Source organism: Triticum aestivum, chromosome 6A, assembly GCF_018294505.1.
Source record: "Triticum aestivum cultivar Chinese Spring chromosome 6A, IWGSC CS RefSeq v2.1, whole genome shotgun sequence".
Classification (NCBI taxonomy): Eukaryota; Viridiplantae; Streptophyta; class Magnoliopsida; order Poales; family Poaceae; genus Triticum; species Triticum aestivum.
In genome coordinates, this window is record NC_057809.1 from 580,553,933 (window position 1) to 580,564,717 (window position 10,785).

General features: G+C 47.3%; 2 protein-coding genes across 2 annotated transcripts; one reads left to right on the forward strand and one right to left on the reverse strand.

Moving 5' to 3' along the window:
• Positions 1 to 278: 278 nt before the first annotated feature.
• LOC123131127 (uncharacterized) lies at positions 279 to 1,807 on the reverse strand. Its single transcript, XM_044550874.1, has 2 exons — positions 1,437 to 1,807; positions 279 to 1,346 (listed from the first exon to the last, which is right to left on the reverse strand). The coding sequence occupies exons 1-2, from the start codon at positions 1,563 to 1,565 to the stop codon at positions 507 to 509; spliced, it is 969 nt and encodes a 322-aa protein (XP_044406809.1). The 5' UTR covers positions 1,566 to 1,807; the 3' UTR covers positions 279 to 506.
• A 3,021-nt stretch (positions 1,808 to 4,828) lies between these two features.
• On the forward strand, positions 4,829 to 10,467 carry LOC123129736 (mediator of DNA damage checkpoint protein 1). The gene is made up of 7 exons (XM_044549781.1): positions 4,829 to 4,934; positions 5,057 to 5,349; positions 7,120 to 7,225; positions 9,242 to 9,324; positions 9,499 to 9,613; positions 9,700 to 9,786; positions 10,176 to 10,467. The coding sequence occupies exons 1-7, from the start codon at positions 4,829 to 4,831 to the stop codon at positions 10,301 to 10,303; spliced, it is 918 nt and encodes a 305-aa protein (XP_044405716.1). The 3' UTR covers positions 10,304 to 10,467.
• Positions 10,468 to 10,785: the final 318 nt, after the last annotated feature.

Consider the following 10,785-nt stretch of genomic DNA (forward strand, 5'->3'; position numbering starts at 1 on the left):
CAAGCTCCAACTGCCGCTGCCGATCTACATCGAGCCGCCGCGCCGCCGCCAGCCGCTTGAGCCGCCGCATTGACCCCGTCCCGATTTAAAAAGGATCACGGGTTGAATACTCTAAACCACGGGGTGTTTTGTGCAAAAACGAATCGTTTTTCCATATCCACTAACAAAGGGACTGCGGGTTGATTTCTCTAAAACAGAGGGTCTTTTCTGCAAAACAGCCGGCGACGTACCACCAGAAGCAATCGCTGGTTTATTAGTAGATAAAGATAGATGCTAATAATTTTTAATATAAATTTGGTCAAACTTAGCAAAGTTTGACTTTCAGCAAATCCAATGTGCAGAGTAAAAAGGGCCGGAGGAAGTAATTCAAGTCTCTACCAAGACTACAAACGACACATTTCTCTAAATCGAAGTGATCCCTAGCTTAATTAGAAGCACTACTACGAAACTACATCCTCTCTTAACATCACGCAAAGATAACTGCAATTCTGATGGTCCTCTTAGCATCACGCGCTGGTGCTCTGGGTCTTGCGGATGCAGACGCACACATGGAGCTTCTTGGTCTGTTCCCCGTGGAGAAACCCCGGATGCACAGGGAGAGCCTCATAGTTGTAGTACCCCAAATCAGCGGGGGCCTGGCAGCTCGCCACGACCTTCCTTTCCAGCTTCAACATGAGCCCCTTAGCCGGAGGGCCCTCCACTGCGACCGAGGAGCTGTACACCGGAACAGCGACAGCTTTATTCCGGACACACAAAAGGTTCACGAAGAAGAAGTCCTTGTTACGGACAATGTCCAAGAGGAACATGCCATCGTCCTCCTCCGCGACCAAGAGTTTCTGGCAAGGCTCCTTATTCAGCTCGTCGAACACATACGGGTGGTTCTCGCCGTAGGTGATCTTGTGGGCGGGCCAGCCGTGCCGGCTGGACTTCTCCGTGAGGTGGCGCACGAGATCCGCCGGCAAGCCCTCGAAAGAGCACTCCGGGCACAAACAGGGCGCGAACCCGCACGCGGCTGCGTGCGCCGCGGCGTCGCGGAAGGCCAAGGTGCCCCCGCAGCCGTACTTCTTGTATGGGCACGAGACCTTGGCGTTGCTGAATAGGGTATCCAGGTATGGGCTCTTGACGTAGACCACGGACGCGGCCAAATCTGTACAAGAAGAGCACTTGTAGTCGCCGGCCGGCCCACTAACGCCGCCGTCCTCGTTGTCGTCGCCGGCCAGCCCACTAACGCCGCCGCCCTCGTTGCCGTCGTCATCATCACCACTGTCGTCGCCGCTGCTATAGTCGTCATCGTCGTCGCCGCCACCGACACAGCCGCCGCATGCTACGTGCCGCATACGGGAGCACTGCGATCGATGCCATACACCAAATAAAAGAATCAATCGATCGTTCTTGTGGGTGTACAGTGAATGCAAATTTTGGTTTGTTCGGTTTACCAGATACAGAGAAGGCTTGAGGGGGTGATGGCACTCGTTGCAGTGTAGCACTGTCTTCGGCATGACGGACTCCAGCAGTGCATCTCCCTCCGCCGCCGCTGCTGCGACAGTGCCGCCTGCTAGCACCATCCCGCTAGACGCCTCAGCCGGCGTCTCTACGGCAACTGGAGTGGCCGCTGCCTCCACTGCGGCGAAGCTAGACGACGTCACCGGCCGCTACGGCGCCTCTGCTGCAACAGGACTGGGCACCGCCACCGGCTTCAGGCCTGGCCGGCCCTTTGCCGGAGGCGTTTCCCCGTCCCCGGTGTTCTTCCTCTTGTCGCCCATCGCCGTGAGAGAGAGCTCTGCTTGGAAAAAGGGTTGAGAGGATATGGTTTACTACACGTGAGAGAGAGAGAGAGCTCCGCTTGGATATTATATAGAGTAACTCCAAGGCTCAAGCATGCGTACAGCGTACTCATTTACAGTAGCACACACAAACGTCAACGTGGAGTAACTCTCTCTGCTCTGCTCTGCCCGGTGTAGTCTTGTCAAAGTCGATTAGACCATGCATGCATGGACGACAGCAGATGCTCCATCGAGTGCTCCTCTGACAATGCAAACAAAAACTCGGCGGATGGTGTTTATGGTAGAGCCAGCCCACTCTCAATGGTTCAACAAAAGAAACTCCTTGATGGTAGCAGGTTTAAATTTGAGCAAAGAATGCCAAATATCCAAATTCGATTCTAATGAAAAGCATTGTCCAGAAAATGATTTATAGGTATTAGGTATTGTTTAAATTAACTTGCAATGTCTTTTTTTGCTCTTTTTTATGTCCAAACCGGACATAAGTTTGAGATGCGGTGGCCAGTTTGGCACACCGACAAGCGGACAGACAACGGACGTTCGCTTTGCTGACGTACAAATTCCGAACAAAACGACCGTGTCCGTTTTAAGGTTCGTGTGTCGGACTAAACCCGTGGTAATCCAGATTGTAGATACTCTTAGATGTGATTTCTCTTACTACAACTGGGTTCACTGCGCGGAGAGGGATCCTCACATGCAAGAGGGAAGTCAGGAAGATACAGTGGCCTCTTTGTGTAAAATATGGAAGGCAAGTTAGAGATCCGACACTGCCCAGGAATCAGTGTAGATGCACAGATTACTGTGGACAATCACTATACATAATCGTTGTGTTAAATTGCAGCTTATGAAAATCTAGAGAAGGAAAGTCAGGCTACTGTAGCTTCCCCTGACTTCTCTTCCTAAGTCAGAGGATCTGAATCCTTACTGCGCGGGCTGCGGGTGACAAGAACAAACTAGGTTGAAAGGAAAATTCGCCCCATTCTTTTGGATCAAATGCATGAATATGTTTTTTAACAAACTAGCAAGAGCCCTGCTTTGCATTAAGAAGATAGAGTACAATGTTCGTTGCAGTAGTAATAAAATACTACTCCCTCCGTAAACTAATATAAAAATATTTAGATCACTAAAATAATGATGTAAATGTTTTTATATTAGTTTGCAGAGGGAGTAATAGCTAAGGAGTAAGAACATCTGTTGGGCCTCGCTATACCCATATGTAAATGGTTACAACACTATATTGGCCTCTTGAAACAAACCAATATCAGCTTTGGCCTTGTTTGCCACCCTGCTAGCCGTGGTGCTCGAGTTCTCGAAAGTTCCGGCGTATCTTTTCTTCCATATGTGTGATGAGATGTACAGTACATTGCCCGCATCCCGTGCAGTTAAGGCCAACTCTATCGCACGACCCTAAATGGACGTCCGCTTTGTTTGGATTCTATCCATTTGGGGTAGCAATGGGCGCTAAAACGGATATGCATGTTCGGATTAAGTTGGAGGCGCCCAACGTGCAGCTCGACCCCAAAACGTCCGCCTCGTCCCCTACCTGCGTCCCGCGCCGCTCCGTGCCCACCCGCGCCGCTCCGAGCCCGCCGGCGCCACGTCGGGCGCTCGCCTGCGCCCGCCCTGCCCACGCGCGCGTCTACGCCCCCGCCCGCCCGCCCCAGCCCCGCCTGCCGCCGCTCGCGCGCGCGCCCTGCCCGGCCCACCCGCGTCGCTCCGAGCCCACCGGCGCCACGCCGCGCGCTTGCCTGCGCCCGCCCCCGCCCCCGCCCCGCCTGCGGCCGCCCGCGCGCACACGCCCGCCCGATCGCCCTGCCTGCCCGCGCCCACGCCACGCCTGCGGCTGCCGCTCGCGCTCGTAGGCGGCCGCACGCGCCTGCGCCCTGCCGCTGCCCGCGCGCGCCCAGCCGTGAGCTCGGCCACGCCTGCGCGCTCGCGCCACCAAGCACGCGCTCGCCTCGCCTCGCCCCGCCGCCCGTCGCCCACCACCACGCCCGCAGCCGCGCGCCGCCGCCCGTTGCCCCGTCGTGGCCGCGTGGAGGTGGCTGCCGGCTACAAAAGAAGAGAGAGGGAGAGAGAGAAAAAGGAGAGAGAAGGACGGGTGGGTGGGCAGCCGGGCCCATCTAGTTCTAATGACAAGTGGGCCGGGGGTCACATGCAAAGGGACAGGAGCGGACGAGGACCACGCAGAAAACGTCTGGGCGTGTTTGTTTCAGACCCAAAACCAGAACGAGTTTGCTCTGAGAATGGGTCGAGGCGGACAAGAAACAGACTTTTTTTAGGATGGGGCCGCGCGTTGGGACGTCTCGTATGTCCGTTTTACCTCAAACAGACGGCCCCGGACGATTTGGGGTCGTGCGGTGGAGTTGGCCTAAGGCCAATTCCAGCACGTGACCTATTTCTACCCCAAATCATTCGTTTGTGTCCGTTTGAGGTAAAACGGACAAACCAAACGACCCAACGCATGGGAGCAGTTTCGTCCGGTTTGTGTCCTCTTTTGTTCCATTTCAAGACCAAAGTTGTTCTCGGTTTGTGGCCAAAGCGGACGTCTTCGCGTCCTCGTCGTCTGTCTGTGTCCGCCTCGACCCCACCAGTCACTCTCTCCTTTTCTGTACCTGACCCACCATACGGACAAAATCCGGACAAAATGGGTATAGATTTAAGATAGCAGCGTTAGACGTAGCGAGTTTGTGCGGCCTCTGTCTCGCGTTTGTTCTTTCTATTTTTACCCTATTCAGACAAAATCCAGACAAAATAGGTATACGGTTAGAGTTGTGCGGTGGAGTTGGCATACGTGAATCAAACTGCCCAACTCAATCTTTTGCTGGGCATCGTTGCAGCGTGCAAAGATTTCTCCTGTACTACATCGAGAGGCATCCATAGGCACATGTTGGCGTGCCCTCCCGCCTGTGGTGAATGCCCGATGCGTTGTCCCATCGTAGCTGCGGACGCACTTGGGCTAGGGCCAGTGTAGCGTACTAGACCTAGCATAGTAATCGAGTGTTCCGCACATCAGCTTCCTACTTCATGCAGAGCTGCACATCACGATGGAGCAGATGGGATGGGAGCGTGGGAGCGCAGGCCCGGCGATACGATATCTTGCTTTTAATTTTTGCACGGGGAAGGAGGAAAACACGCTCGCTCTCCCCGGCCGTTCTTGGAAGTTGGAGCCCAACCCTGCAACGCGCTCCCTCTCTCATCCATGCGAGCCGTCTTCTTCTCCTCTCCTTGCCAAGCCTAGCCTAGCTCATCCCACTCCTCTCCTCGCCACTAAGCCACACGCCGGGCGGTGCCCAGCTCCACGCAGCCGCATTCGTGGAGAAGATGGGCAAGCGGAGGGTTGAGAGGTCGCTTCCCACGGAGAAGACGGCGGACGCGCTCCGGTTCCCACGCGCTCGCGCCGCCGCCCTCTCGGTCTCCGGCCGCCGTTCAGCCGCCCGCAGAGAGCGGCGATGGCAGGTTGTCGGCGGACGTGTCCGCCGTCGAGCCTGCCGGGAGGCGAACACGGTCCAAATCCAACCCGCGCCTACCTCCTCCACCGACGGCGCAGAAGAAGGTTTCCTGGGCGGTAATCTCTATCCAACTTGTTTCACGCAAAAAAATAAATCTCTATTCAACTTGTTATGCATTTAGGGTCCCTTTGGTTTACAACTTGTTATGCCTTTAGGGCCCCTGGGTTCAAAGGAAAATTGCCTCCATTTTTCATTCGCCCCAGTCCTTTGAACCAAATGCGTGAATATTTTTTTAACGAACTAGCAAGAGCCCTGCTTTGCATTAAGAAGATAGAGTACAATGTCCGTTACAGCAAGAAAAGAATGGTTAAGAAGTAAGAACAGCTGTTGGACCTCGCAACACTCATATGTAAATGGTTACAACACTATATCCTAGTATTGGCCTCTTGGAACAAGCCAATATCAGCTTTGGCCTTGTTTGCCACCCTGCTAGCCGTGGCGTTCTAGTTCTCAGAAGTTCTGGCGTTTCTTTCCTTCCATATGTGCCATGCGACATTGCCGTAGTCACCCGCGTCCTGCCAGCTTGGTTCGATGCTCTTCCTTTTAATCGATTCCACCACCTGTTGATTGATGTTGCAGAACGCGCAATTCTCACCATCGGTGCATGTGCATCAGCAATGCATTGCTAGACATCTTCTGCAAAAGGGCAGTGGAGGCCTGGAGAGTGATGCGGGCTGTTGTCTCAAGGGTCTGATCGCATAGCGTGCAATTGTCAACAGCGGGGCAGCCCCTGCATCTTAGTCTGTTCGACGTCCAATTGCGATTCTGCAGGAGCAGCCACATATAGAGTTTCTTGGTTGGTTCAACCTTTGCTCACCAAATTTGATCAAGTCTCGGTTGTGGAATCCGGGGTGAGAAACTAAAAATGGTAAGCTGAGGTGACCGAGTAAGATCCATCACATGTTAAGTTCCACTCTGATGCAGTTGTTTTCTGTCGTAAGCTGAACATTTTGAATAAGTTCCCAGAGTTGTATGGACTGATTAATTTCCTGTGGATGCAATACATTGCAATCCTTTCATCCATCTCCCATAAGCCAAGGCCTCTTTAACTGCTAGATTTTTCCGGCATGCTAAACGAAACGCACTGGGCGCTAACTCCTTTGGGGCCTGACTAAACATCCACTTCTCTGTCAAGAATCGAGCGACCGACCTGTCACCAAGAGTGATAGTGGCGCAGGCCGCAAACATCTGCTTACCAGTCATGTTGCAAGGTCCAGGAGTCCCTTTCCATGGTTTGTTTTCGTCCTACCACTTGTTCGACAGCCATCTTAACCTCAACGATCTTCCAAAACACCCAGTTTCCTTTATACCCAATCCTCCATTTTGTTTGGGAGCACATACTTCTCTCCAGATTTTTTAGGGGGTTACCAAGCATTTCCACAAAAAAGATCCTTCCAATCTTATTTAGTCTCTTCTCAACCCAGGCATTTGCAGCGAAAATCGTGAGGAAGTATGTTGCCATAGCAGTTATCACCGAGTTGATGAGTAGCAGCCTGCCTGGCCTTGTGATCATCTTCCCTTTGCAAGGCTTCAACCTTGCAGGTGGTTTGTCAAGCATAGGCTCATCATAAGAAAATTTCCTATTCCTACAATTTTCCTCCACTTTTCCTATGAACCAAAGGAGCCCTTACTTTGATTTTTCAAGATATTTCTTATACTCCTAAATGGTCATATACATTCTTCGACACTTATATTTGTTTAACCAACCCAAACTGCCATGCGTTGAGCACTCAAGTAACCATGTACGACCTTTTCTCTTCACATGTAAATATACAAGCAAGTTTCATATTTATTCTAAAGAAAGTGTTTTCAATTTGGAGTTTCAGACACCAGTAGCTGATACAAGCAAAGAAGGCAGTAAGCAAAGAGCAGTTCCGAACGCCAAGATGAGGACAAGGACGCAACCACCCAGGAGAGGAGAAGGAGCCGCAGGTCTTATCACCTCTAACTAGTACCGTATAATGCTTTGAGTTACTACAGAGTTGAATCACATTTCAAATAAAAAACAAATAATTAAAGAGAGCTGAATCACACTTCATGTAGTTCTTTAATAGAACCAGATAAATAACATGTCATTTTCTTTTGAGGAATCTGAAATCTACTCGCTGTTTGTTACTGCCCAATATATACATATAGTGCCAAAAAAGGTATAAATTACTGTCATCTGATTTGAACTAGAGAGTGACCTGCATTTGCATGGATAAATTTTAGTGAATATCTATTGCTCCTAATATAGGCATCGTCTCAAATACACCACCTGGACCAATGTTTCTTATGTGTACATGTTTGTGTAATATTATTGAAAATAGTACTATGAAAACAAACCATTAACGGGATATTCCTTGATGTAACCAAGCTAAAGCTTTAACATATTGATTGTCATTGTTAGAGATGTTAACAGTATGCTTGATAGTCTATAGGTAATTAGAAACCAAAGGAGTAACATGTTGAGACAACACGTTAAAAAAATCCTTTTACATTAAAGAATTAAAATCTAAACACGATTGTCTCACATATTAAACTTTGTGCTCTCTTCGTTCACCGCCACAACATTTTCTGCATCGCAATTACTTTGAGTTGTTAGTGTAGTGCCTTGCATTTACACCCATCCTATCCCATCCGTCCTCAATTTTTTAAAGGGCTCTCTTCTACATTGCTCTCATCATAGCTTGTCTTTTCTGATTATGCATATAGTTTTCATCTAGTAATATAGTACAACTAACATGGCTTATCACATACTACCTCCGTTTGGGTTTATTAGTCCCCTTTGTGTTTTGTGTTAAATTTTGACCGTAGATTTGGCCAGCAAGATATAAGTTGTATGTCACAAAACTTATATTGTTGGATTCATATTTGAAAGAGGTTTTCAATGATACTATTTCTATGGTATATAGCTTAGTTTTTGATAGTTAAATCAAAGGTCAAAGTTTAACTTAAAATACGAGGAGGACTAATAAACCAGGATGGAGGTAGTATTTGATACGATGTCTTACTTTGAATATTTACTCTTACATGATGTAACCATTATTTGGAATTAATAACATTTGCCATGATGGCTTTTCACTAGAGAAACATTTATGGTTGTTGCTGCAACGTATTGTGTGCTGCTTCCTTCATGTACAATACACTCACTCACCCACACATCATAGTGGAATCAATCTTTCCTTTTTCTCAATTTAGCACCTTTTCAATTATTTTTCATTTCAATCTACTTCAGATATTTCTTGATATAAGAAATACAATTTCCGACGTCAAAAAAAGAAAACCGTCAAAACTCTACTCTCTTCCACAATCCCATCTAGCTCGATCTTGTTGACACATATGGTACATCTTCTCTATGTTCCGTTGACGAAAACAACCAATGAATGCTGATAAATCTGCCGGATGTTACATTGACATGGTTTATCCATCGTTGTATACTGCAGGTTATCAAAAATACATAAAATTCCTAAATTTACTTGAAATTTGATCTGCATTCCAGCTCTGCTTCAGTTAAAAAGTTGCTTAAATATTCTTATCTCTTATATTAGCAGTGTGTACATATTTGTTATTCTATTAAATTAGTCTAGTTAGGGCCGTGGACATAAACCATGTACATCTTTCTCCCCCACTAGAAGTACTACCTCCGTCCCACAATATAAGAACGTTTTTTTACACTACACTAGTGTCAAAAATGCTCTTATATTATGGGACAGAGGGAGTAATATATAAATGTAAAAAATCATTGGGTCTTAGATTGTGCTTCCACCTTAGATTGTTTTTAATGACTTGCATTTATCCGTGAAATTCTAGCCTTAAAAAGAATGCCAATTTTTTATCCTTTGAAAGTCCGCCAACTTAGATGCCCATTTTTCTGTCAACTTTAGCTACTTTTTATATTACTTGGTATAAATAAATTGCATGACTTTCCTTACATATGTGGAGTCCTCAAGTAAAGTTTCTTTGCAGGCGAGGCAAGCAATGCGTCGGTGATCCCTCCTGGAAATTTTGATCTAGAAAGGCAACCTCGCATGCAACCTACTCATTCCGAGGTACTTTTGTTTCATAAACATTCTTCTGTGCAAGCTTCTAGGCTGAAATTTTCGTCGCTGGTAATATCTTACATATCAGTTAAAAAAGTAGTAATGTCTTACATATTGCTTGCTGCACCTCTCCTAGTAGGAAACACCAACTAATTTTTGCGTTGCTGAGTTTTGTGTCTTCAGCAACAGCCAGATGGTACAAGGGGTCAGCGGTATCCGAACAAAGGCGAGGTGCAAAAGGAAGCTCAAAGGAGAAGCAAGAGACAAGAACCGAGTGGAAGGGAAAACCTGAGCAGAGGTATTTTTCCTTCCGGACCTTGCGGTATGCACATCTTACGGAAGAATGCTGAATTAACTGATGATCTTCTCTATTTTCATTGTTAGCACTTGTTCCTGCACCGGTGAGAAAAAGCACGAGAAGAAAGTCAAGGCCTTTGCAGTGGTGGCTTGGTGAAAGGTTTCTGTATAACAGTAAGTATGGCGAATTTATTGTTTGTTCTCTTGCAGTTTCACTTTTATGTAGGGTGCTGATAGAAATTTGTGCTCTGAAATGAGGTCTAATGGCTAATAATGGTATTATTGACACTGTCCCTGCTCTTAGAGTACAAAAAATGCAATTCGGCCTTGTTTGGTTCGTAAGGAAAGTGCACATACGAACAGGAAAATTTTCCTTTAGCAGCATTATTCATTCATTTGGTTCAAACAAATAGAGCAAAGGAAAACTGAAGGAATTCTTTTCTCGGATCTCACTTCCAAAAGGAAAAACACAGGACTTTTACATTCGGCTTGTCCCTCATTTTAGAATTCCTACACACAAAGAGGCATCCTAACTATACTTCCTTTTCATGTAACTTGTGCAGATTGGCTACCCGGCGCAATAGGCATTAAATCATATTCTCACGGTGAAGATGGCAAGGTTGCACTGAGAGTGGAATCCTTCCTGCCCAAAAAATATTCAGATCTTGTAGCGAAAGTCGGGGTGTACTGAGGTTCTTGGATATGTTTCTGTCGTGACGCTTATATCTATCCTTTTGTGGCATTTGCGATCTTTATCTTAGCCACGCAACAACTTCTGAGATTGATGATGCCATCTATATTTGAACTTGTATCCTGTATTTTCAGAACTTATCGGGCACAGTTGTGCATGTGGGATGAGGCAGATATCTCTCTCCATTGATTGTTTCAACTTTTAAATTTTAAGTCCTTGCATGGCAGTCACATGTTGATGTTCAGGTGCAAAAAAAGGTCATGTCGTCAACAAGGGCCAAGGTTGCCTTGCCTACAAAAGAAGGCCCGTTTATTTCTGGTGGCATCTTTTCAGAAGGAAGAAGTTTCTATCTCCCACCTCTCTATAGCAACCAACAAAACAGTTTTATTGAAAAGGAACCAACAAAATCATATACATAAACCTCTTGTTTTGTTCTTTTACAAGAAAGTTCAGAGCTAGCACTGGGTGATTGGAGCTCCTGT

Coding starts and splice junctions, on each gene's coding strand:
- LOC123129736 (XM_044549781.1), top strand. CDS start 4,829: ATGGAGCAGATGGGATGGGAGCGTGGGAGCGCAGGCCCGGCGATACGA. Junction 4,935..5,056: donor CACGCTCGCTCTCCCCGGCC/GTTCTTGGAAGT, acceptor CTCGCCACTAAG/CCACACGCCGGGCGGTGCCC. Junction 5,350..7,119: donor AGAAGAAGGTTTCCTGGGCG/GTAATCTCTATC, acceptor TTGGAGTTTCAG/ACACCAGTAGCTGATACAAG.
- LOC123131127 (XM_044550874.1), bottom strand. CDS start 1,565: ATGGTGCTAGCAGGCGGCACTGTCGCAGCAGCGGCGGCGGAGGGAGAT. Junction 1,347..1,436: donor TCAAGCCTTCTCTGTATCTG/GTAAACCGAACA, acceptor CATCGATCGCAG/TGCTCCCGTATGCGGCACGT.